Source organism: Myiozetetes cayanensis, unplaced genomic scaffold, assembly GCF_022539395.1.
Source record: "Myiozetetes cayanensis isolate MyiCay16 unplaced genomic scaffold, myiCay2020 scf19, whole genome shotgun sequence".
In the NCBI taxonomy this organism is placed as follows: domain Eukaryota; kingdom Metazoa; phylum Chordata; class Aves; order Passeriformes; family Tyrannidae; genus Myiozetetes; species Myiozetetes cayanensis.
The window spans coordinates 6,769,159-6,796,802 of record NW_026087400.1 but is presented as its reverse complement, the minus strand read 5'-3'; the positions used below and the strand labels follow the sequence as shown (position 1 = coordinate 6,796,802).

Genomic DNA, 27,644 nt, shown 5'->3' with positions numbered 1-27,644 from the left:
TGGGCTATGCATCTTCCACCCACAGCTTCCATGGAAGAGAAAGCAAAGGCTCTCCAAAAAAAAGAGTGGATGTGCGTCCATCCAGAACATCCAGCATGGAGCGCAACAAGGAGAAGGAGAACTCCCTGAGTTACAGCAGTGACTCAGAAAACAAGAGGAACTCAGTTAAAGAGTCAGATGAGAACAAAGAAAACATGATCATGAACTCAGAGCTCAAGGAAGACACTGTTTTTTATCAGGATGAGGAAGTTTTGAATGACTCCATTATTTCTGGTAAGGAAAGTCACTTATATTCTAAAGGTACAGTACTGAAACCTAACAGAGTGCTCCAAAAAAGGCAGCATGGTACAGAAAGTACAGAGAAGTGTAAATTCCTCTATTGTCACAGCAACTGTTTCAAGGAATCTTGGTGAAAAGCTAAAGTTAGATTTGAGTCATAATGATTGTGATCGTGTTTTTCTTGTCAGGCGCTGCACACTAAGCTGAGGTTTAGGGTGGTGCTGATAAGTCGGTAGATCAGTGTGCTTTACTCTCAGTTCCTCGGTGCAAGCTGGGCCATTCCCAAGGCATTCCCGGTCTGGACACTGGGCGGCACTGCAGGTGCCAGCATTCCCTCAAACACACGCTGTGCGTTTCTGAGAGGAGGGAGGGGTGCAGCGGTGACAAGGACAGCGCCAGAACAATTCCCTGACAATCTCCAGATTCTTTCTAGTTTGAAAAAAAATCTGGGCTGGTTTCCAAGTCAGGGAGTAGAACTCTCCATTAATCCAGAGCTGTTTGCAGTCAGGGCACTGCCTTAGCCTGTCATCCACTCTCTGCCACTGCCACCACGAGGCAGAGCAGCAGTGCCACAGCCCCCTGGCTACAGGAGAGTGGTACAGACAGGTGAGGAATCTTACCTTGGCTTTCCATCACCGTCCCACTCAATAAGTCATTATTTGAAACATCTAAAAACACAAGACAGTCTAGTGCACGAGCCTAAATATCAGCATAACCAGAATTTAGCCCACAGCTGATGACTGGTGTAAGCAAGGTCCTTCCAGCATCATGCAGTGTTAGGATTTGTTTTTTACTTCATAGAAAGAACAGTGAATATGATAGGACAGTAAAGATACAGGAAATTAAGTGTCATGATTCAACTGAATTAAAACTTTTCTCAGGAACCTGCAGCCCAAATATAAAAAGGGTGTGATTTTTCCAAGCATTCCTTGTTGACCTGGCTGAGCTGCCATAAATCAGGAAACAAGCCACAGCCAAGATCCTACCTGAGATAGCTTGGTCATGGGGCAGACTGGCATTGAACCTGCATGACTGCCCAGGAAAAATAACCCTTAGGAAAAAAATGCTTAAATGAGGGTATTTCCTGGTTCACTTTCTCCTGCATTTTTTTTTTTTTTTTGGTGGAACACCCTCCAGATTAATCAGTGCCCAGTGCATTTGGACCATGGGAGTGGCCACAGAATAAGCCTTTTAGAAATGCAGACATCTGGATGGAGGGAGCACAGCTTATCCTGAGTGGGTCATATGCTCTCCACCACTCAAATACAACAGCAGGATTTGGGTTAAACTTCAGATTTTTCAGATATGATTTGTGTTTTTAATTTCCCAAAGTAGTAGGCTGTCTCTTAGTGTGCAGCAGGACAGCCTGGGAACAGTCAAACCTGAAAACATGTTTAGGGATACCTGGGAGTTTTCCAGCCTCAAGTGTCCTTCAGATTGTTTCAGAAGGAGTTCTGGTGGTCCCTGTGCGCTGCAAATGCCCACTCTGCACCCACTCCCAGTGAGGCTGAGGGCCTTGAAAACCTTGACAGAGTCCCAGGTCTGTGGCTTTGTGAGCCAAATGTTTCTGATGGAGTCATATATTCAGTCAGCAGAAGGCTCTGCATGGCATCAGCCAAATCATTTAACTTCTTTACCCATCTGCCAAATGTATAAGTAGCACTTCAGAGAGGGCTTTGTGCTTTAATTTAATTAATGTTTCCAACAGACTTTGAAAGCATTCAGAGGAAGGTGCTAAACAAGGGCACAGCTTTTAGGCTCTAAAAGGGGTTTGAGTTCATTATGGTTTCTAAAAAGTTTAGTTTTAGACCAGTGCAACTATCAGGAGACTTGTTGGCTGCTCACACAGGGAGACCGTAACTACTGTACCCCACCTTCCTTCCCAACAGGTGTGTGTGGGAAGGAGGTTGTGGAAACTCCTCCCCTCTGCATAAAGAAATTGGAGATCAGTAGTGATAATAATAATATGGCTCCACATATCCCTAGCAAATAAAACCCCAATATTTGGGAATGAGGATCTGTTTAGGATTTAGAATCTTGCCGACCTCCAGAGCATCCTTTAAAAATAGACTTTAATCCTATCTCAAATGCCAAACAAAAATACCAATTAAATGTCATTTTCTTTAAAAAGGAGGTGACCTTTTGAAGAAAAGGTGAAGCATTAAATTGGAAAAAAAACCCAAAACACCTTTAAAGTTAAAAGGGACCAAAATGAAGCAAAGATTTAACTTATCATGGATAAAAAAGATAACAGAGGAATATGATCCTTCTGCTTTTGTAGTGCTCCTTACTTACATGACTGTGTACAACTGCTCCTTGCACACTGACTTACAGATCATTGTCACTCTGTGATATTCCTGCTCTTCAAACATTCCTGTTCCATTCCCAGGATCTGTCTTTCTAACACCTTTCTTTTCAATGCTTGTCCCAGGTACTTTGCCAAGAAAATGCAAGAAGGAACTGCTGGCAGTAAAACTACGAAACAGACCAAGTAAGCAGGAGCTGGAAGACAGGAATATTTTCCCGAGGAGGACAGATGAGGAAAGACAGGAAATCCGGCAGCAGATTGAAATGAAACTCTCAAAGTAAGTGTTGGGAATGAGGGCAGGGAGGAACCTCCCTTTGCAATGGAGTGTCTTCTGAGTCCTGGCAGATGAGACTGTCACCCACCCCAAGACCATCCACAAACTAATACAGCACATTTTCAGCTGTCAATCAGCCAGGAAAAAAAAAATCTTAACTCTGTTTTCAGTCAGGATTGCCTTGATTTCAATAGAAACCAACACAGAAGTCAAAGTGGGAGACAAAATTCTGCCTAATCTACCTGCAGCTCCACTGATGTAATCAAGATTTTGAGGTCCTGCCTTAACAAAATAGTAATATAATTATTTATTAACCTGGTTTGGCTTGAGGATAAAGGCAATCATCACAGCTACTTGCACAAGGGAAAGCTGCTGTATTGGTGGCTGCATTGGTGCTTTAAGAAAGAGGCAGCATTGCCCTCACCTGGGGAAGGTGCCTGTGTCAGTTCAGCTGCAGGCACAGCAGGATGGTCTGGTTTTCATCAGTAACCAGGGCAACAGGGTAGCGCTGTGAGAGAAAAAGCATCACTGTGGCTTGTAGCCTAAAGCAAAGATTTAAGGTGACTGTGAGGCTCAGACTGCACCATTTGGTTAGTTGGTGTGTGTGTGTGTTTTTTTAAGAGCTCCATTTGGATATCTGCAAACATGAATATTTTAGATGAGACAAAGTGGATTGTTAAATAATCTGTGCTCTGCCTGCCCACACTGGGACAGTGAGCGCTGCTCGCCGCCAAAATGCTTGGAATCAAATTGAGAAACATGAATAGAAGTTCATTTTCAAGGCTTATTAAATATTAAATATCTCGGGCCTCTCCTGAAAGAAACATTTATTGATATTTAGACTAGCTCATTCATGTGTGTGCTTTTGATTAAACTTTACCTCGGGGGACAGGGAGTGAGAAGCACACATGTGGATCAGAGCACGAGTCCTGAGGGACCAGAGTCTGTGCAGGAAAACATCCCTGCCAGCACCACGCTTGCCCTCAGCTGAGGAACGTGCTGTTCAGTGACCAGAGATGAGGTTTTGGGTGCCCCTCGTGATGCCCCTGCCCCTGATGGAGTCATTGCCTTCCTCCAATCTCAGTGATTGCGTGACAGCACTTTGCTCCCGAAGGAAAACGGTGCATCGTGCCGGTGACTGCACAAGGCAGTGCAGGTGCCAGACCCTGTCACAAAAAACGTGGGCATCCCATACAAGCTCCTGTTACAATTTGCTTTAAGTTCCAAGAGTTACAGGCAGAGCAAATCAGAGATATGTCCCATTAATAACCATTGGAAGAAAACCTGGACCATCTGGATCCTGCAAGCCTTGTGTATTCATTGCAGGGGAATGTTTAGGCTGCATTGCTAATTCCAGTATAATGGCCACTCAATTGCTCATGAGATCTCTTCACAGGTCAGGAGCCCAATTTGATGGCTCTAAAATACACAAAAAATGGTTTCCACCCTCGTGCATCCCTAAAACCAAGTTCAACCGTCACAAAGTATTCACGGAATGAGAAGATTATGTCACATCCAGCCACATCTCACACTGCTGAAATGCCTAGAAGGTCACATCTCATTTCAGTCCAGCCTAACTCCTATTAGTGTGAAAGGTCTAATGGAACTGCAGCTGTAGATGGTGTTTCTACAGATTTTATCCCTTTCTTTTCATTTATCATTTGAACTTGCTTAGTAGTGAGCCTAAAGAATCCCATTCAAGGATGCATGCCTGAAGTCAAATGGCAGGGAATTCAAAAGGAAATTGTTGGGCAGGTGAAGACAAGGGCTGGTCATGATCAGGAGATGTCTATAGGTCAATGCAGTGAAGGGACCCTCCCCACTGTCTGCTCTGTTTTTTTGGCACTATGTGTGGTGCAGCCCATTGATCTCATTGGTGATGTCTAGAGGTTGGCTAAAAGCCATCTTTGTTCCAAGTGCTGGTAAACATGCCTTCATTTAGCTCCTTCTTCCTGGAATGTGGAATATCGAGCGCATTTCGGGGAACAGACGGGACGGAGATGGCTGGAATAGCCAGGAATGGCAAAACAGATTGGAAGCCCTCTCCCACACAACTTCCAGCACATATGTGAGCTGGCAGAGCTCAGCTCAGCTCTTAACTCATCCACCAGAATAGAACATGAGCATGCAGGAAAGCTCAGGTGGTGGATGTATCAGGAAAATATTTACACCAGGAAAAGCAAGTAGGTGTTCAACAAAACCCAACCACCAACCAACCAAGTAAAAATGGGTGTTGGTAAAGGCCAGAGAGTCGAAGCCCAGAGACATCCCTCTGGAGCTTCTGACTAGGACTCACCCCACAAAACCCAGACCACCCCAGAGCCCCCTCTCAGCACAACCTGGCAGTGGCGTGGAAATGAAACCACGCTGGGAAGAGTTCATTCATTTCACCGGTACTTGGGCAGCATAATCTCTTTGTGACAGCTTGGAAGTTCATAGCTGAGGAACTTCCTGCTGAGTGCTGAGGTGGGAAGTACTGACCAGGAAATGGGATCCAGTAGGAATGTCTGCCCTCTGTAGGGTTTTGCCACTACCTGTGCAGGTGAGAGCATGTTGCTACTGCCATACCAGTAACACTTGATAACAGCAAATCATGAATCCACGTGTGCCATCAGGTTATAGACCCGTTCCTTAGCACCAAAAAATAATATATGGGCAGATTAGCGAGTAGTTATTCAATAGCTGTCGGCATAAGAACGGCAAGAAAACAGGCAGTTGTTTACAAGATCGATATTTTTCAGCACAGTTGTAGGATTTGATAGTCTGTAGCTGTCTAGCAAATTGCCTCAGTCCCACAGCTAACACAGCCTAGCTCTGTGCTCTGGAGGAAAAGCTGTGCTGACATGCCTAATGTGCAAAATACATCAAATAATAGTGTTTATGTAACTTTGGAAACGGGGAGGCAAAAGAATAACATCTTCTCAATACCACTGTATTTTTAAATGGCTCTGGTTGTAACACATTTCAAGAGTAGCTGTGAGCCTGCTGAGAAAATCAGCTCTCTGCTATCACTCTCATGAGTGTTTAGGAAGTCAAAGCTAAAATCCCTATTTTTCTTCACTTTCCCACTTATTCCATCTCAAAAGAGAGATTGAGGAGTTCTATCTTCTGAGCCAGATTCTACTTTTACAGCAGTGCAAATCCACTGACTTCAGACTTATTATTGACTGACAGCAGCATGAGGATTCCAGGAGTCATTTATGTGCATTGCTGCTTTTGAAAAGTGTATTTCCTGTATTTCGTGCTCCCAGCCAATTTAATCTACCACTTGTTGCCGTGGAAACACGCACTTCTGCCTGCTCCTCCATCCAAGATGGCAGGATTCCATTTTTCCCAGATTTCCCTATGCTGTAGTGCTTCTCTTAACTAATTCATGCATCTCCAGTGCCCCAAACCAGGGTGCACACTTGCAATACTCTACTGTGCATGAGGCAGCAGGGCTCCCAACAGGTCTTGGTTCCCATTGGTATGTGCTTGGAGTACAGATAATAAGCCCTCAATGGAATTCAGCGAATTTGGAGCTCTTTGTGTCACGAGGCAGGAAAGACATTTGCAAGTACAATTATTTGCAATATCTACTTTCTGTCTTACAGGCTCACGTTGTTCTAGGGGGGGTTTAAGCTGAAACCTGGGAGAGTAAAATAGTTGCTAGACTGAAGAGTGATGCAGTGAAAGGTTGCTTAATTAAATTTGATATCTGAGTGTTTAGGAAGTTGATGTTTGAGCTGCCTGGGTGGTTGGTGCTTTTCAAGAATGCCTCATATAACCACGGTTAAAGACACCCCAGTATTGCTTAATGTTTCAATGAATACATGAATTCCTGGAAAAGATTATACTTCATGTTCTGTTTCCCCTCCTTGGGTATTTGCATAAATAGACACGATGTGTTAAGTGGCACTTAAGAGATTATGGAGACAGGAATTCACATGCAGCAACGTGGGCATCAAAGGAGTCAGACAGGAGAAACGATGGGCTTGTGGACACAGAGCAGAACCAAAACTTGAGCACCTAAAACTGATCTTTACCACACCGAAAATCTTGGCCTGGGTAAGTGGATCATGCTGGGGCAAGGCTTCTTGGCAATGTGAAGTGAAAAGGAGGTATCTTTATTCAGTACTTTACCACATCTGGGATCTGTAGTTCTAATGCTGCCCTGAGGTTCTTGGAGGGGCATTTTCAAGTTGACTTGCCCAGAAACTGCAGCTGTAGCTAAATGCATACGTGGATTAGAGCCTGGTTTGTACCTCAGTCAGGTAACAGAGCGTGAAGTCTGCAGTGCTGCCTGAGAGAGAACAATACCAGGCAAAGAGCACTTCAGATTTGCAGCCTAAAATACAGCCTGACAGTTCACCACAGAGCCATCACAAAGGAAATGTTACCTATTGATGACACAAAAGCTGTCCTGTTTCCCAAGGACGGCACGTCCAGTGCCACTTCCTCACAGAAATGTCTCAGCGCAGCTTTGCTCACTGAAAAGGCATCAGCCCTCCAGACTGAGAGGTTCAGCAGGAAACTGGGCTAAATCCCCAGAATTTAGGGGAATACTTTTTTTAGTTTGACCAAAAAGGGGGTGTGTGTGCCCAAACCACTAGTAGTCCTAATGCAGAAGTTAAGTAGCTACTGAACTGAGCCCAGTTTAGAGACTCACCTAAACTCACCTGGAGCTTAACAGTGGTTTTGATGGAGCTCCATCTGCCAGTCACTGCACTAAAAATCAGGGAACTGCCCTGATTTCAGAAGGCTGGGAAGACTTGACACAGATTCATTGCAGAGACAGAAAGGCAGGGGCAGGCACAGAGAACAGCTCGGCTGTCAGCACTAATTAACTGTGTACAGTTTAATGCCTTTCCTTCTCATTTGGCAGCAATCAGCCAGGTAACATCTCCCTGATGCTAAAAATAACCCCAAAGCACAGCGTGGGCGGCTGTGCAGCCTCAGCTCCTCACATGAGACACGAGCTATTTATAGAGCCAGTTTAATTCTGGGGGCGTGTGTGGAAGCCCAGGGAGTCTCCTGTCTCCTCTGCACCAGACAGAAGAACGTGCTGGTGGTGAGGGACCAGCTTGGGGGGCTGCTGGCAGTACCAGTGGCTGCAGGATTTTATGAAGGGCTTCCACAGTGCCTGAGGGCTGTGTGAGGATTTGTTTTTTTTTTTTTTTTAAATGTTTTGTCCCTTTTGAGTTATGGCCCCTGCTTTTCAGGTTATGGAAGAGAAAAATATTATGGGGAAGGGAGGAGGTGCAAGTGATGCTGAGATTTTTTTTGGCGCTGCCACCAGGATTTAGATGTCTGGATCCCACAGGCATTAATATTCCCTCTGCCCTGCCTTGGTGTCAGGCAGTGGCACACACCTAAAATCCCTGCTGTGAATACAGGGACAGACAGCACTGGCCTGGTCAAGGGGGCTGAGGTTTAGTGTGTGCTGCCAGAGGTACTGAGCCTTCAGTGATAAAGATCAGGAGGAAAGGGAGAAGCCTTCCAGTGTTTTTATCATCTCCAAGCAGTGAGGGAGTTCAGCCTCCTGTTTACAGGGCTTTTCATGTCCAAGGGAGTGCAGTTCAAACACGAGCATTAGAGGAGATTCGAGTGCATCTGTACATGCTGTACCTTGGCTCCACTGTCCCCTTGTCTTAAGGGCTGAAGTGCTCTTGAGAAAGCTTTGTTCCCTTTCAGGTATTATAGTCACAAAAATAGAATGATCTTCACTAACATGAATCCCTGGCCAGCAAATAAACCTGACCCCAAGTGTGTGATCATACCAGGCCCTCTGGACAGAGGCTCTTTAACCAGAGGCACTTGCTTGCTTCAGCAGTGAAACAGTGCTTGCACAATTAATTGTGCAGCATCCTGGCAGCTCTGGGCAAGAGCTGTGATCTGCAGCTGAACCACAAAGAGCAATTTGCTGTCTCAGACCAGCCCACAGCTTGTCTGGCGAGGATTTTTGAACACACTAATTCATTTATAAAGGGTTGAAACAGGGAGGACTTCATCCTGTGTTATTTTTTTGAGTTGAACACATGCACAGGACCCAGAGCTGCTCTCGGGGCAGGTGTGTTGTGCTAAGGGTTCAGCACAGCCCTCCTGTTGGAAATGGTGGCTGTTTGTGCAAACATGGGACAGCGTCACTGCAGAGGCAGGAACTTCTGCCAGGGGACAAAATAAAGACCCAAATTCCCAGGGCACAGCTGATGAAAGATTGCCTTCTGGGAAGACACTATCTCCTCACACTGCTCTGTTCTACTTCTCTGGCAGTGCTGGGAATTCATAATCAAACATGTTTTCCACAGCACAGTGAAGGCAAGGGCAGCAGGTCAAAGCACAGCAGGCAAGGGAAGAGCAGAGCAGCAGGTTGTAAACACAGATAGGAATATACAGGGCCTTTTCTGGGACACTGAGTCAATTCCTCGAATAGATCTTCTGGCATAAGTGGCACATGCGAAACTAGAAATATAAAAATCAGAGTTCAGAAAGCTGTAAAATGTCACAGGGGGGCACAGTTACGTAAACAAACTTACGGGAAAACTGCTAAGGCAAGTGTAAGCAAATAAGGAAAAAAACATTTTAGGAAAGAAAAGAGTGCACTTGCTCTGCCAAACCGCCTACAAATGGGAGCATGTGTTCAGGCTCAGATCCTCCCTCAGAAACTGGGCACCTACACAGGCCTGGAGATCTGGGCTCCAACCCTGTGAGGTGACAGGCAGTCATAAACCAAAATGGAAATGCACAGGAAGCCAATAAGACTCTGTAATGCTTCACCTTTCACTGGATTATGATTCAGGTCCTTGAGCTAGTTGGAGTCTGCAGCACAAGTAATTACAGAAAGAAATTACTTTAATTTAATTTGCAGAGCTTAATCGATAGAGACCAAAGTAAGCTGTTCTGGTTGTCACAGTGATTTGTGCTGGTTTATCATGCAAACCCGACCAGAACAAGGTGCTGGAACAGTTGTGAGCTCCTGATAACCCAAGGGTTGAGCAGGGAGGGATTCAGGCATTCATTCATTCATCCTCTTTGTGGGGATGGTCACTGTGTTACTGAGATTATTTAAGCTTAGGGGTTTTTTGTTTGTTTTCTGTTAATGAAATTCAGGAAAAATGTTTTATGCACTTAAAGCCAAGCACTCTACTATACTGTAGTTAGAATAGAAGCCAGATAGGAAGGACAGCTTGTATCTGAAAGGCTATGAACTGGCACAAGTAAAATCTCAACCAGAAAGGGGTTTACCTGCATGTTTTTCCAGTTTTAACATATCCATTTCAGATGTGCCACTTGAAAGCATGTAAGAACAAAAGAGAGAGAGGGGGGAAGTTTTGCTGTTGTGTTGGTTCTCCTGCCACTTGCCCTTTAAACCCAACCAAATTTAAATGCAGACTGGGTATAAATGAGTGTCCTCATCAGTGTTGCTGTGAATTGCCTGCAGAATACCTAAGTGGAGAGAAACTTCTCCCACTAAGTTTGACGTGTGGCTTTTAGTTTGGAGAAGGGAAAAGACAAAAACTTCTTTACTGTGGGATGTCAGATCTGCACACACCATACCTGGAGGGCACATGGCTGTTCCACAGCAGAGTTATCTCCGAATTACGGGCAGCGTTGGCAGATGAATCATCTGCACCTTCGCGTGAACAGCCCGGTCGTATTTTTGGATTCTCTTCCAAGAACTGTCTCAGCACATGTGATCCAAGGAAATTAATTCATATAGAGCAGTTGCTGCCTCTCCAAATACTGTGAGAATTACTACAGTTTCCTCCTCCTGTGGCTCTGAGCACAACTTCTGTAGTCTGGTTCATTCAGGATCTTAATTCCTGCAGGAATCGGAGGCTCGGCCTTGCTGCTTTCATACAGAAAACTGGGTCAGTCTGGCACAGTTGTTACCTTTCTGAGAGAACTTCACAGAAGGCAAGGGGGATGAGAAATGAAGGAAATAAATATTTAGAAAATAAGGAGGGGGAGGGGAAGGAGAGAAAACAGGTCAGAACAGAAGGTCATTGATTTCAATCAACCACTGCTCAATAGATATTGTAGAGTCGTATCAATTATTAAAACACAGCTTCAGCTAAATCTTTTTGATTCCATTGCCTGTGCCCTCCTGGCAAGCTGCAGCTCTGTAATCAGGTCTTGTGGGGTTTTTCCTGTAGTTTGGGAGCTACTTGTGTCAGACAGAGCACTGCAAGTTTCCTTCAGTGCTTCTGGTTTTGAGGATAATTAACTCATCCAAATGGCCTGCACACTTCCTTGACCTTTCCAGGCTCTGAAGGGTATTTTTCTCCCCTGAAAAGCACTCTTATTTTCTATCTTTTTCTTTAGCTGTCACAAGTAACAAATAAAAGACAAAAAAAAGGACTCCCATATTTATCACCCCATGCTCAAGTATTTATCCAGTGTAGTTAATAAGGAAGAGATGACACCTTTGGAGGTTGAGGACCTGCTTCTGTTGAAAATCCACTTAGGCAATTAGGAAACAAGAACCAGAAAGATGGTAAAATCTGAGTCTTAAATCACATTAGAGGCAGGAATTTATATGTAGTTAGTCCACTGTTGTGCAAAGATGTGTCAATTATTTGGTTTTTTAATACTATCCAAAACACTACTTGGCCAAGAGACAAACAGAATAAAACCATGAGTGCCTCACTGTTGAAGAAGAGCTCTCAAAATCAAGACTACATGGCACACAGACGAACCACCAGTGTCATTTGCTTCAGATAATCATATTCATTAAGCAAATTAAATTCTGAATTAATTAATATTTCATTAGTTTCTCAGAAATAATGTTTAAAATTCTAAAAATAATTTAAAAAAAAAAAAAAGCCAGGCTGTCCCAGCAGTGTCTGCAGAGAGCAGCTGGCCTGGTGCAAAGAGATCAGGCTAATTTGAGGGTGTCTGCAAAAGCCATATTCTGGCCAGGCTGCTCTGCACTCTGTCATGATGATCACTGGGAGTGGCTGCAGCACTTCCAAATACCACCCAACTGGGGCAAAATCCTCCTTCTCAAGGAAAGGTTAAACAAGCCAGGGTTAATGGGTGAGGAAAGTTATATTTGTAGGCATCATGCAATTCAGCTTAAAGAAATCCCTTTAGCAGAAGGTGATAACTGGGAATGGTTGGCATGAATGGCAGGCTGAGGTGTAGAGGGGTGATGGGAGCAGGAAGCTCAGGGTCAGCAGGACTTTGGGTGGACCAGAGGCCCAGCTCTCAAATGTTGTGACTCACTGTGCATCAGCTGCAGTGAAAAACAGGCTCCAAATGCCTAGAAAAGCAGGGTATGATGGAGGGTGTTTGCACTGTTAAGGCCTCTCCCAGCTCTGAGGAGCCACTGCCAGCTCAGCCCGCTCTGCTGAGCTCACCCCATCCCAGCAGTGACTCCTCAGACAGGGAACAGCTCTGAGGAGACACGGAGGTGGGAAAACAGAACCAGAACACGGAGACCTCACAGATGTTTTCCTCACAGCCTTGTGCTTTGACAGTAAGAGACAGTGCATGTTGTACCATAACAAATCATAGCTGTTCTGTCAAGAATAAATGCTCAGGTCAATAGGGAATGTTACATAATTAAATTCTTACATTTTATTCAGTTGAAGAACCCAGGTTTCAAAAGCTCAGAATATTCTGTTCTGCCTGAAATTTGCCAGCAAATTCTCTTTGGTTTTACATGGCCATGAGTAAACACAAGATCCTAAAGAAAGTAAAGGGGGGAGTCCCAAAAAGCTTTGGGGAAGAGCAAACAGAAAATGAGGATGACATTTTAAAATTCAGATCCTCTCTGCATTTCCCTGTAAGTTAGCCTGTCTGCAATGCTCAGTGCCACACACAGTGGCATCAAGTGACAAGTCATACTACTCACCCAGTCCAATTTAAAAACAAAGGAAAGCAGAATTACTGAAATACCATTTGCAGAGGGAAGTGAATAAATCCCCAGAGGGTCTGCAAATCTGGCTTTCCAGACAAGACACTTTGCCACACTTTCCTATTCTGTACAACAGAGATAACCACGTAGACCAGCCTTACAGAGCAGCACTAGGAGAGCTGCTGGGGAGAGAACTGCAAACCAGGTGATGGTTGGGACCAGGGGACTCGAACTTCTGCAGAGTGTCTGGGTCGTTTTGAGCTGTCAGTGGAACACTTTGCATTGAAAAGACACTCTCAAGCAAAATTCTGAGAAAAGCAAAATGTTAAACTCAAATAAATGGCAATGCAGTAAAGAAGCAGGATTCAGAGCCTGCTGTGGGCAAAGGCTGTGTGGCTCTGGCCAGCCAAGGCCAATGACAGTGTAAGGGCAGGCTGTTGGTCTAACTCTGTCCTGAAAAAGACTGGGCTGACAATAGTGTGCACAAGATGGACAGAAAATTGTACAACAGATGGTGGAATGCTGTGTGAAGGCAGGGATATCCCATCCTTTTGGAGATGCTGTGTGGGTGAGTGACAGGCGAGAACTAGAAAGTACTTGCCTTGCCAGGGGGGATGTTCCCAGAGAGATCCCTGCCACTGGGAGCAGGTGTGCAGCTCTCTATCCCAGCAGCATTTGCAGCTTTAGGAATCCCTCTCATTTAGCTTTTTGTCTTTAGGGATTACATAAAGTGCTTGGAATGTACTGTATCTTCCTTGATTCACTTCAGTAATTAAGAACACCATCCCTTGGCATGAAGCCTGACATTACAAGGGGTTTGAAGGTGCCCCAGGATGTCCCCCCCTGCCAAGGCTCAGAGCTCCTGGGTCAGTAGGTTCCCTCAGCTTGAGACCCCCAGCCCTGGGGGAGATCCTTGCTGCTGCTTTATGCAACACCTTGCAGTGGCAAATACACCTGCAGACGTTTATTTGTCACTGTACAGACTTTGCAGATTGCCAAAGGGTCCTTCATGTGCTACTGCAGCTTACAGGGAACAGGGGAGGACGTGCTCCAGAACTCACACTGCATGGGGAATTCTCAACAGCTCAGTATCCATGGTGAGAGTGGCCATTCCCAAACCATTCTGCATTAAACGAGGGGGAGGAGGAGGAGGACTGACACACACTCTGCAGAGGCAGGCTGACAGGCCACACATGCCAGGATTTCTTTGTCTGCTCTCTGCAAATCCAGCTGTGGTTCCTTCCAGTGACCCAAATCCCACCGTTGCACAATGCAGTGGCATCTGTTGGTAGGGGCAACTGTTTATAGGTTAAATGGGCAGTACTGCAGGATTTTACTGCTGGCTGTGCAGCACTGAGCATCCAGCTGAATCCAGGACATTTTGGGACACTTCCATCCATGTCCTGTGTGTATTTGATGCACTCTGGAGCTCAGCTAGTGCTACAGTCCAAACTGACATGTCCTTCTGCCATCCTGCCCCTGCTCCCCCGCACTGCAGTGGCTCACATTGCATTCCTGGCTGCTCAGGAAGCTGAGTCACGAGCCCTCAGACACTTCATTTCTTATGGGGCTCAAGGGTGGCTGGCAAATCAGTCTCAGCCTCCCTGTAAGCACAAACAACATTACATTAGGCATCATTTATTTGATATAAAGTTAAAATTTAACTTCCTTTTTTTTTTTTTTTTGTACATATCATTACCCAGCAAGCATCCCGGAGTATGGAACTGTTTCAGTAGGAGATAGGAAACTTTCAGGACAGTGACAGTCTCCACCACTGGGCTGAGATTTGTTTCTGGTCTACTAATGATTAACTGGCAGACTCCCTGCTGCTGCTCAAGCAGTTGCTATCAGAGTTGATTTTGGTATCTCTTCAGCAGTGGCAGATGTCTTTATTTAAAATAATATAATGGTAATATATATATAGTGGGATAGAACTAAAACCCTGGGATTTATATGATTTCTTTTCTTTGCCTGTCCCGAAGCATCAAAGCCACGATGTTCTCAATGTGCCCAAACTTGAGATATGTAACATTGTTTTTTTCTCTTTCATTCTGTGGGAACACAGGGCTCCAGAGTTTTACTCCTGTTTCAGAGGGGGGGAAAAAAAAAAGAAAAGAAAGAAAACCTATTGCTTTCCAATGAAATATTATTAACCATTTTCAGTGACCTGCACAATGTGACCCAGGTCATGACCACCATGTGGTTTCCATTGGAAAACCCTTCAATGTACATTTTAGTACAGAGCCCTAAGCCCTGATCAGCCTTCAGCAGAGGAGGGGCACTGGGAGGCTGCAGCACTTGCACTGTTATTTGAAGAGCTTGTTCTTTGAGCACTCTTTTTCGCTGAGCTATTTTTAGCTCGGCTGTATTCCCCAAACCAGCTCTTTGCCCAGCTGCAAGGCAAAGCAGAAGTAAGAACAAGCAGTGGTGCTGCTCACACTGACATTGCTACTGAACAAAGCACTCATCAGACTACAGACTCGGAACATGTCTCTAGCTGAATAATCAGTTGTACTCTTGTCACCCTAGTGACTAAATATTGTAATTCTATTACAAACAGGACAGATCCACTGTGCAGCAGCTCTGTTAAACCACAGAGTGGGGAAGCAGATGGAAGGGAGAGGAGAAAACGCCCGTTCCTGTACAATCACACCTCCCCATGTCAGAGCATTAGTTCTTGTGTAGTAAATTAAAACCATTCTGTTATGTCGGTCCTGCAGTGTGCCACAACATCCTCCAAGAGTCCTTATCTGTGTGTTGAGAGAGGTATGAAAGCAAAAGCCTCCTGAAGGTGCTGGAAGGATGCTCAGCATCTGCACTGAGCTTTGAACCGAGGCAGGCTCTGCTCCCCAGCTGTGCCTGCCCTTTCTTCCTCACACATTGGGAAAACCAGGGACCCAAAGGTCAAATGCAGCAGGGCTTTCACAGGGGGTGAAAACAGTGATTAGGTAAAGCCTTCTCCATCTGAATCCTCTGCCATAATTAGATCTGGCTCTGTTGGTGCATCTCAGCCCACACAGTGCTTATCACTAAGTAGCACTGTGCAAGAGCAAACCTGTCACAGGATGTGGGTTGCTCGGGGACAGTGGGTTATGATACAAGGGTCACCCTGGGCAAGTATGTGGTTTGGATTCCAACTGAAATCTGAACTCCTTATTGCAGGGCTTATATCACAGAAATGATAATGATGGACAACTGTAACTGCCTGGGAGATGAGAGACAACATAATGAACTGAACTCGTGCTGATGCGCAGCCTTGAAAATGCAGACAGAACTAAAGGCCAAACGAATGAGTACCGTGTGTAATTAAGGCAACATAGACAGCCCCTGTGTTTATGCACAGCTTTCTTATTTGGATGCAAAAAATAGTTTGTGAGGGAACATAGACAGAAATATTGGGCAGTTTTAAAGCACGCAGCTCACGGTATCTACCATACCAGCTCACCCTTTTCATACTGCTCTGAGCTCCCTACTGTCACAGAATGGCACCAACTACTCTTAGATGCTCCAAGGGCTGGAGCACCTCTGCTATGGAGACAGGCTGAGAGAGTTGGGAATGTTCAGCCTGGGGAAGAGAAGGCTCTGGGAAGACGTTATTGTGACCTTCCAGTACTTAAAGGGGGCTTATAAAAAAAGAGGGAGAATGACCTTTTACACGGGCACACAGTAATACTTCAAAGGGGAAGAGTTTTAAACTGAAGGAATGTTGGGTTAGATATATAAGAATGAGGATTTTTACAGTGAGGGTGGTAAAACAATGGAACAAGTTACTGAGAGAGATGGTGGATATCCCATCCCTGGAAACATTCAAAATCAGGCTGGACAGGGCTCTGAGTAACCTGATCTATTTGAAGATGTCCCTATTCATTGCAGGAGGGTTGAACTAGATGAACCTTTAAAGTTCCCTTCCAACTCAAACTGTTCTGTGATTTTCCTGTTATGGGAAATGCTGGCACATCACTGAGCTCGCACTTTTAATGCGCTCCAGAATTACCTTGGGGTGAAAACAAGTTGTGTCTCAGTGTCTGCCTTCTAATTTTGTACAGACAGTAAAAGAGAAGTCCCTCCCACCACGGGTTTACTACTACCCATAATTGTACATTGCCAGCAGTTCTGCAGTGCCACAGTGCAGTGTGTGGGTGACTCAAAGCCCTGGCACACAGCCTCTTCACAGCTACTTATAGGAAGGATGAAAATAAACTGTCTTGATGAATCGAACATGATGTTCTGCTAACAGAGATGCCAATTTGAGAGGCAGAGCCTTGGCCTCCTGATGGGCAGCAGACACAAGCAGCTTTATGAGAAGCAAGCACAGGGCACTCCCATTTCTCCTCCCTCTGCCTGGACTGGAGCTCTCCTGTGAGAGGGATCCTCCCCACCACCTCCCTTCCCAACTCAGCCACAAAACCACCTGACACAAAGACAATCAATGCAATTGCCTCTGGCTACAGCTCATTTACTGGTGGCTGGATTGATTGCTCACTGGTCAGTCCAGAGTCCACAGGCACATGCACGTGTCCAAGTCTACCAGTTCACTGCTCCCTTTGGAGAAGATTATTGGAATCACATGGATCTGACTGGGAGCAGCAACAGGATTCCAAAGTATGCTTTTTGGCTTCAGCCACAAACCTGAACAGAAATTCAGTTTTGTGGCAGTCATATATCCAGATACTGTGCAACAGATATTATGCTAAAATATTTTTGGGAGACAGAGGAACATATTTCAGGGACAGTCTAGAAACCACACAAACCAAGAAACGGAGCTGCTTTTCATTGGATTCTACTGAATGTTTGGTGGGCAGGGGAGTGCAGACCAGTAAGAAGAGCTGGAACAGAAGGACTGTCCAAGGTGTGGCAAGTCAGCATAGCCCCCATATGCACACAGGTGGGCTGTACCAGTTCCAAATTTGTTTCTCATCAGCTATTCTGTGTCCATGGCTGCAAGCCCACAGCTTGCTGTGGCTTTGCTGGGTTGCAGTTCCAACATGGACAAGGCAGACACTGCTGAGGGTCACTCTGAGGACAGAGAACTTGGCAGTGTCTCCTGTTCGTAGGACATGTTGATGCACTGCCCATCTGACAGCAGACCCAGGTCCTGATACATGCAAATCCACAGGCTACCGAGGATTCAGTCACCTGTAATAATCCAATATCCAACCTTGGTGTAACGCTGGTGCCATTCCCTTAAATGTGAAGGAGGCAATCTGGCTGTGTGAAGTAAATATTGATCTACTGATCAGCAGTCCCAGGCACATGTGCTCACACTGGGCTCACAGACATGTGACCTTGCTCCAGAGGGGACGAGCAGTTTGTGGTTTTCCCTTTGACTCTGGTTCCAGCACGTGTCAAACACGATTGTGAGCAGGACCTCACGCTGGACTCTCACGATGAAGGGCTGCATTCCACTCCATCAAACCTCCTGCCCGCGGGGCTGGGAGGGCAGCGCTCTCCTGCTGTCCCTCTGGGCAGCCTGTTTTGCTACAGTTACACACCACACATGTTCACCACGGGGAACAGCCAGACTCTGGATTTCCTGCCCCTCGGAGAGCCAGCGTGGAGCCCTCACCAACGTCACAGGGCTCCCATGTGCACATTGCCCTGGGAGAGCAAACGCCCCGAGGCCATGTGCAAACTTACAGCACCTGAAGTGCTGTGAGCCCCACAATGCACGTGGATGTACCTGCAGGGTGTTCTTGGGGCCCAGCAGGTGACTGAGCTACACCTGCACTGACCTGCTCCTCTCACCCTCGGGAGTAACAGTGGAGAGGACGTGGGAGCAAGGAAAGTCTTTGGCGTCTGAGATGGCAATATGTGCATTTATCCAGTTGTCTTTCTGGCCTCAAATTACTCGAGAAAACCCAGAACACTCCCCAAGCCTAAACAGTTGAAGAACACCTGGTGCTTGGAGGTTTTTGCTTGCTTTGCACAAGACAACAATAACCCAGAACCTTTGTAACCTTTCTGAACTTAAGAAATAGCTGCACGTGTGTGCCCTTCCCCTTCTATCCCCACACGCTTACCGTGGCTGCTTCAGCATTATGAGGAAGTATTCAGATTGTGGTGTCTGTCCAAACTTGGAGCATCACTGACACATGTACAGCAAACTCTGAGCTGTGTCCAAACACCAATTACAGAGCAGTGACACTGGTGCCTCCAGTTCTGCCCAGTTTCCCCGAGGCAGCTGCAGTTGCCTCTGAGGAGCTGCCAGTTCAGCTCCACTTTCTGCTGCTCTTGGCATCCCTCGCTTTAGGCTAACAAGGAAGCAAATTCCTGGACTGGATACTCTTAACATGAGACCACGGCAATACCAGTGACACTGTGGGGGATCTGGATGGAGTGTAGGACTTGCCTGTGAGTTACCTGAGAGCTTTCAAGAAAGTTTCAAGACCTCCCCAACAACGGCTGGCCCTGCAGAGTTGCTCGGAGGGAGCACTCCTGTCTCAGCAGACAGCACTAAAATACTCAAACCTAGATTTTAATAATGTCTGGTGAAGTCCCCTCATCCATCCTCCCAGACTTTCAGAGCAGTTCAGGCAGGACAGGCTCGCTCACACCCACAGCAGCCACTTGTTTCTTAGTTTCTTACTCTGAGGGATGACCAGTCAAGGCATCTGGACCAGTCAAGGCCTCCCATTCCAGCCCTTGGTGGGGCATCTGGAGTCCTTCACCTTCACCAACTCCCTCATTTCCCCTTCACCCCAAGCCCAGCCACCCCACAGCAGCTGAGAACGGAAGTGAAAGTTTTGTCTGGGCAGAGAGAGGCTTCTCCTCAACAGAAAAAATAACACAGACACAAAATGTCCCTGTGCTTTGGTAACAACAATGTCAGTGGGTTTTTGCCACTTCTCATTTGATCACGACTCTTGCTCTATTTGGTGTTTTCACTCCATCCCCAGTTTCCTGAAATCCTGATTAGTATTTTATTTTGAAGCAAAGTTTTGTGACTCTGACACAGAGTTTGGAAGTGTGGTCCATATCCCTGAAAAAATCAGGAAAAAACCTGTAATGCCCCCATGTAAACATGTCTGCACCTTTTCCTTCTGCTGTGGGTAAAGCTGAGGGTATGCACAGAAATAGGGGCACTTAGTTTGTATTTATCAATACAGGTTGGGTGGACCTTTCATTTGCAGATAAGCTGTCAGAGTAAGCAATTCTTCCCTGATTTATATTATAAAATGCACTTTAATCTGTTTCAAACAAAACCTAGCCAGAGTTGTGTCATTTCTGAGATGTACAGGCAGATGAGTGAGGATGGAGGAGTCCAAGGGTAACAGGAACCAAAAAATACATGTTTAATTCTTTAGTAGGGCATTTCAGCATCATTCCAGCTTGGATTATTGCAGCTTCTGCTGATGGAATATCAGGCTTATTACTCAACAGAACCCAGAGGCCAGGAGAAAAAGTTTAGGGGGTACAGAGTGTTACACAGGAAAAACGAATTAGGCTGTAGGTGTTTCCCAAGCACAAGATCTCATGTAATCTAAGTTTTCTGTGGGAATCTGGTGTAGTAGTTGTGGTACCTTCCTGTTGCCAAAGATGAGAGTTTTTCCAGTGATCTCAGGGAAATTAATTAAAAAAGGGTAAGGAGTTGTTGGCCTGATAATGCAGGACTACAGAGTTGATTTTAAAGGTATATTGGGTAAGGCTTACAAAACAAGGAGAAATTGGAATCGGGTATTCTTACCAGTTCTTTTATGGCTTATTAACAGTTACTTCGTTTTTCCATCTCTTGTGTGTTTGATAAGATGTAGATCTTGTTACAGCATGACTTTATAATCATTCATTCATTCCCCATGCCCAGCAGAGGAATAGCTGCTGCAGCAGTTTGCAGTGTGGTCCCTGCTCTGAGTGTTTCTTTGTCTCTGTAACTTCATCCCCGGCTTGGCAACATCTGCTGCGAGCAGGCGATGAGAATCCTTAACGCTGCCAGAACACAGCCCGGGGAGCACCCGAAACTCTTCCCTGTGTGCTGGCTGGGTCATTCCATCAAAGCCAGCAGATGCAGCCTGTGTGTGTGCCTGCCCAGGGGAGGGTCCCTGTACCTGAGAGATCCTCTGCAAATATGAGCCGTGTCTCGTGGGGGGCTCTCATTTAGTATGCGGAATAAAATCGCCGTGGCACCGATCATATGATCTGAAGACTCAATCCTGAGGCAGCACTACTGAAAAGGGGAGGTGAAACCAAGACATTCTGTTCAGATAGCGTGAGGCTGCGAGCAGCACACGAGCTGCATCCAGCAGGCAGAGCAGAGCAGAGAAGAGCAGAGCTGGAAAAGCTTCGTTTCTGGCCAGTCTGCATTTTGTCAGGGTGCACCACTGGTGACTGGAGCAAAGGAAATCCGCTGCTAACTGTGATTAAAGGAGCAGGGAGAGCTACAGAAGATCACCATAAAACTCCTTTGAGAACCACCTTAAACAGCCCCTCGGGAGTGAATTCTGCCCTTGGAGACCACTGGTTCCAACTGACTGTCTGGAAAGTGGCATGGGAAGCATGCGTGTTCCGAGGAACCCTTTCACTGGCAGCAGAGCAAACTAGAGGAGAACTTTCACCTGCATTGCTGGCATTTGGGAAAAATAATACAAGAAAGAATTCTGCTGTCAGGATTTATTTTTTTTTTTCTTACCTCCCTTACTAGTCCTAGAGAGAGATCTTGTAGTCCCCTCCTGAGGAAAACACCAACCAGGACTCAGAATCTTGCAGACTTTCCAAAGAGCAGGCATGGTACAAAATGTGATTTTGGTGTTTTTCCGCAGGCGACTCAGCCAAAGACCCGCTGTTGAGGAGCTGGAAAGAAGGAATATCCTTAAACGTGAGTATTTTTTTTCCTAAACTGTTTTTTATGTGTTTGTTGCAATCTGTGATTGCATTTCCAGAACATATCATTTTTAAACAGATGAATTCATTCACTGGGATTGTTTCCTGTATCTAAAAGTTTTAATTTATCACAAAGACATGCAATTTAGGACAGAAAAGAACTGTTCAGATTCAGGCTTTCAAAACCAATTTTCATTCTGATTACACTGTTGTGGGTATCCAAGAGGGGAATACAATTCCCTCAGTGCCATGAGAATGGGGCTGACATTTCTCAAGACTTGGATTGTCAAGGCAAACCACACACTGGATACCATGGAGGCTGCAGTGGAAGGGGGAACATCCTTACAGAGGGGTGGTTCTCCTAAAATACAGTTGTTATGCCACTGGAGCTCTTCCCAAAGACAAGTCAAAGATCATTCTGAGATGTCAGAGTTACTAGAGGGACAGTCCCAGGCCTGTTACAGGTGCTGCCACAGGGGAGTGTTCTCAGCATCTCTCAAATTCTCAAGGCAAAACTCGCAACTCTTGTCCTAAAGGTTGGTGTTCGGAGCAGGGGATCAAACAAGTGATGAACATAAACCCTTTCCTTCCTGGGAATCCTCTAAGCGAGGGGAAGGTGAGAGGGAGATTTGAAATTGTCTCAGACATAAGAAAGAGGGAATCCATCTGCTTAAAGGAAAAGTTTATTGCTTCTTTTATTTTCGTGGTCTAGTTAGTGTTGAAAGACAGAACCTAGAATGATGTGAACTATAGTTTTTTTTCCTGGCTAAAGAAGAGCTGATCTCTACTGAAAAAATCTGTTTCTTTGTGTTTACTTTTTTGAAGTGTGCTGGTTACATCCTTAATCTGGGTTAAACTGACCAGCTTCAATATATAAAAAAGTTTGAATACATTCATATAATGAGCTTAGAGAGAGATAAAGCAGAAAGAAGATAAAGCAGAATTAAAGATAGTTCCTGAATTCCAGCTGAACATACTGGGCTAGATTTGTATCTCATTTAAAGAGCTTCCAGCATGGAGCAAATTTATTGACTTCTCTTGAGTTGCTCAGGCTTTATACAGGTTCAGCTGAGATCAAAACCACTTCATTTTATTTACCTCTGCCCTTATATAAAAATGTATGTAAAAATGAGTATCCTGTGAAGAGCTACAGTCACCACAGAGCTGTGCCAGGTGTAAACTTCAACTGCTGGACAGGGACAACAACTCTGCTCTCGGTTTTGAGTGAACTCAGAAATTGGGAAAGGCCCCTTTTATTAGAAATTTTTGTTATGGACTTTAAAATGGCTTTTAAAATCGACTTTAGTAGCCTTCATGTTATGCATTTTATAAAAACCCTCATGGATTTGGTGTGATGTGCAAAGCTGTAGAGTGCAGGCGATTTCAGTGAAATCACCACAACCTCCACCAGCTCCAAAGGGTTGCACAGGTTTAAACTCCAAGTTTCTCAACCCTTTGGAAGTTTGTGGTTTATCCTGCTGACAGGAGCAATGCTACCCCCAGAGCTCTTTTAAAGACTTGTAAGTCACATTTGTAGCACTCTGGCAAAAGGAGAAGCAGATTGCACAAGCCTAAGTGCAACTCCTGTTATTTTAAAGCGAATCTCAGCAAGATTTCAAAAAGTGATTTCTTATCTCCCTTAGGGGGATGTTTCTGAGATCAACACATAAAAAGCAAACTGAAAGCCAACACTTTCTTATAATTTTGTTCATCTTCCAAGTCCTCTATCTATAGAAACAGTGCTGGTTTCCCACCAAGCATGAAAATCTTGAACTAAAATCACAACCCAGGTGTCAGATGTGTCCTCTATACTCAACAAAGGGCTGAATTTCACATTCAAGGAGGCATCTCCTGAACCCCTCTGTACAATTCCTATTTCATTCTTAGCTCAAGCAATTGTTTTAGTGTCATGCAGAGCTGAGGGTTCCCTGAAGAACTGGCAGAGCAGCAGAATGAATTACAGCACTGCCCAGGCCCCCTCAGGATTGGGAGCATCTCTGCTGAGACTTACAAACCCAGCCCTCAGAATGAATGGATCTGTGTGGGCAGAGTGATGAGGATGGGAAAAGCCTCTCTGGATTGTCTCAGTAATAATGCCTGAGTTCTAAAATGCCCTTGCCAGCATTTCCTATCAAATCTTCCTCTTTTTTTTTTTTTTTTTTTTTTTGGTAAAAGGACCATTTCTTTTATTTCTCGGAGCTGGGAATAAGCACTGAACACAAGTGAATGTCAAATAGAAATAGGTCAGTACACGTTGAGTACATTTGGAGAAGCATTTTTTCATCAGAAATGTGTATTTTTGGCTTTTCTTTAGAATCACTGAATCACAGAATGGTTTGGGCTGGAAGGGACCTTAAAGTTCATCTCAGTCCATGCCCTGCCATGTGCAGGGACAACTCCCACTATCCCAGATTGCTCCAAGCCCCTTCCAAACTGGCCTTGAACACTTCCAGGGATCCAGGGGCAGCCACAGCTGCTCTGGGCAATTCTGTCACTGCATATCACACCACATCTTAGAAAGGCACCATGCTACAGAAAATTCTCTTTTTTTCTATAAAAATATATATAGAGAAATATCCTCTCTAAAAGAGGTGAATTAAAGCTGAGTGAATAACCTCTTGCAGGTATCTCTACATCTAAGAATACCCTCTGCTTTTTAAAGCCCTTTCTCTTTTTAAACATTCCCCACTGAAATAGCTGCTCATCCCTGACACAGCACTAATTTTAGCTGACCTGTTCTCTTTCCATTTTGTGCCTTGCCACTGAACTGTAATAAAGCACATTACAGCATTTCAAATTCTTTGATTTACATTTCTACTACAGCCAGTTGTAGCTCTGCACTACTACGTTCTTTAAATAGATACTTATGATTGCATTTCAGCGGAGTCTAATGAGCATAAAAACCAGGGAGAACACTTCCTTATTAAAAATAGCTTTTTGGAAACTCATCTGCAGCGCTGGGGGTTTTTTTGAGGCACATTAGAAATCACATGTGTGTTTAACACTGGAAATATCTAATGCAAGTGGTGTAATAAACTTCACAGGAGTATCTGGAGATTCCCACAATGGTTAAACCTTTCTCTGCAGCTTTGTTCAGGTCATGGGCTCACTCCTAATTTAGTAACAGATAGTACTGGAAATAGAAACGCCATTAACTTGTTTCCTAAGGCAGGGGATGGATTTCAGCAGCGTTACAGCACTCCAGGCTATTTTTAGAGTCAGTGTGGAGGAGTTCTCACGGCTTGCATGTTAATAGGCACAACACACAAAGCCAGGCTGGCCCGGGGTGGGACAGAGCACTGCAGAGGAACCCCCCGGGAGGAGAGAGAGCTTCTCGTGGCAGGAGGAGCAGGGAAGGCAGAACGTGCAGGTCCCAGCCCAGCACTGCAGCACTGCCAGCATGTAGCCTGAAAAAACCAGGAGAGAGGACAGGACACACTTTCCCTGGAGCTGCTGCAATAAGGCTCCTCAGCACCCAAGAGCACTGAATGGCTCCAGCCATATGGAGAGTAAAACATGATCATTAACCAGCTATGGGATGTTCTGATTTTCCTTCTCAAGTTTCTACAAGTGGAGAGTCGGTGTGGCTGTTGTTTTATTAAATCTGCTTGGAGCTGGAGTTCAGAGCACAGGGAACCTGCCACTGGAAGCAGTGCCTTGTCCTCCCAGAGAGGTAACTCCATGCTCTGATGCACAACACAGAGGTGTACTGACTCAACACAACCAAGAACCAGCTCCTCGTTTCTCTGTGCTCATTATTGCCTGGAACTTGGGAAAACACCAAACTCCCTCATGAGGAAAGTCATCTTTTTCTTTATATTCTCCGCAGAACGAAATGATCAGACGGAGCAGGAAGAAAGAAGGGAAATCAAACAGAGACTGACAAGAAAGGTAAAAACTCACCATACCTCCTATTAGCTTTTAGAAATTAACTAATAGAAATCTTAGAAATTAGCAAAGCTACTGTAACATCAACCAGTCATAGAGGTCATTATTACACAGAACCTCCCTTAATATACAACCTCCTCAGCAGTGTCTCATAGTGTTTAGTAACAGGAATTATAAAAATCCCTACCTTTTCTCGGCTCCATGAGACTTAATAGAATACTTACATATAAACTGTAAGTCAGAAAATGGGTATTTGCTTGCACACTGTGTATTTGTCAATTATATTGCCTAGAAAAGCACTCTTTCATTCTTTGGAGCAGTAGCTGCCAGAGCTGAGTCCCTGCTGAGCCCCAGGTGTGCTCCAGTGGAACATTCCTCTTTGCATTTAAAGTATTCCCAGAACCAGAACTAGTTCTTGTTGTTCTGTTCCTGGGAATCCCTGTGGGAATTACAAACTAAATACGCCGAGAACTTGCTAAAGCCAAACTGAAATTCTTACAGTGGGTCCAGCCAGGAGAATCTCCCACAGACAATCTGCCTCTCTGCCTGTGGAACACCCCAAGAGCATCCAGTGTCATCCAGAGAGCATGACAAATCCACCAGCATTGCCTTACATTTTGCAAGTGCATTTGATCAGTAGCCAGGTTAAAATATTTTCTTCTTTTGTCCTCTCTAAAGGCACTGTGCTGCAGCCCATTGAAGCCATTATTGCTCTGCTAACAGTCCCCCAAATGATTAATATTCCCTGAAATTTCCAAGGCCTGGGTGGTTTTCCCTACACTAAGCTAAGAAGCAGAAAAATTGCATATTTTACTGATACCTTTGTGATTAACCCCGGTTTTATTTTTCAAAACTACTGAATACAGCTTAACCAGAGACCTACAGTGGATGAACTGAGAGACAGAAAAATCCTGATTCGATTCAGTGATTATGTGGAGGTGGCAAAGGCACAGGACTACGACAGGAGAGCAGACAAACCATGGACACGACTCTCAGCAGCAGACAAGGTACTGCCAGAGCTAAAATCCCACACAGCTGCTTTCCCCTTGCTTTGTCTGCAATGATACATCACATTCTGCAAAGACATTTAACTTCTGTACAGTTTACCATTAGTTTCTATGCTGAGATCACACTGATCAATGCATCCTGTCAGGAAGAAAGGTGTTTATAAAAATGCCTATTTAGTGCTGGAAGGGCTTCTACCCAGCCCACCCCAAAAAGTGGATGCAGTCATTGGGCTCCAACTCAAAACCATTTCCAGCCAATTTAACATTAACATTTCTTCTCAGACTGGAAGTTTTGTCCCAGACATTGAAATATCCTCCGCTGTGTTTCTAAACATGCAAAGATTTCCTCTCCTCTTTCCTATGAATGCTCAAGGAGTCACTTGATCTGCATTCTCAGGAGCATAAACACTCAGTTTGTGTCACATACCTGCCACTCACTGATTTCCATCCCAACTGAACTGTCACATTTAGGTCTTTGAGTAGCAAGAGCAGCCCAGCACAATTCCAGCTGGAACTGCTGCTGGATAAGCTGGGAGGTTTCAGGGCTGCAGGAAGTAGGAGGAGCAGGGTGCTGGGATTTGCTGACAAAATAACAAACACAGGACTCTCACTTATGGCTTTGTTCTGAGATGTGGAGATCAAACACTTCAGTAAAACACCCAAATGGGTGCAGAGGACTCATAAGGGAAAGGAACAGAGCATTTGTCCTGCAGCAGCTGTTCTCCTGAGCAAAACGGTGAATCAACTACTCTATAGTAATCAATAAATAATGATTTTCTATTTTCCTCATAGGTACTCAACTTTTATTAAAATTAGGCTTTTCCCAGTTTCAATCATGGTTAACAAGGCAGGTTCATGAGCAAAAAGAAGGGGACAGCTGAGCTGCATGTGCTGGTGGCTCCCATCAGGGAGTCGGGGGCAGGAGCTGGACTGGAAAAGGATCAATTGCTTGGCAACTTCTGTTAATCTTTAATAAATTTGAACTGCAATCTTATTAAATGTGAGACAGTAAGCCCCGGGGTGTTATTCTGTCAGAAGTGCTTGTAGACAGCAGTGGCCCTGTCAGCAATCAATGATGAATGAGGAGGGTTGTGTCACCAATCCATACAGCCTAAATATTCTGTGTCTCTGCCAGCACAGTGGGCTCTGCTGTACCCAGTACCTGCTATTTCTACTACAGAAAACTGTTCTGAAAGTCTGGCATTTTGCAATGCTCACGAATACACAGTGATT

At 45.0% G+C, this 27,644-nt stretch overlaps 1 protein-coding gene across 5 annotated transcripts in view; it reads left to right on the top strand.

Moving 5' to 3' along the window:
- The window catches only part of PHACTR3 (phosphatase and actin regulator 3), a 94,967-nt gene that overhangs the window by 65,383 nt on the left and 1,940 nt on the right, over positions 1–27,644 (top strand). For all 5 annotated transcript variants that reach the window (XM_050313945.1, XM_050313944.1, XM_050313949.1 and 2 more), the window contains 5 exons: positions 26–273; positions 2,711–2,864; positions 21,456–21,511; positions 25,346–25,407; positions 26,271–26,411. In XM_050313945.1, the coding sequence (XP_050169902.1) occupies positions 26–273; positions 2,711–2,864; positions 21,456–21,511; positions 25,346–25,407; positions 26,271–26,411 (661 nt within the window). The remainder of the gene's footprint in view (positions 1–25; positions 274–2,710; positions 2,865–21,455; positions 21,512–25,345; positions 25,408–26,270; positions 26,412–27,644) is intronic.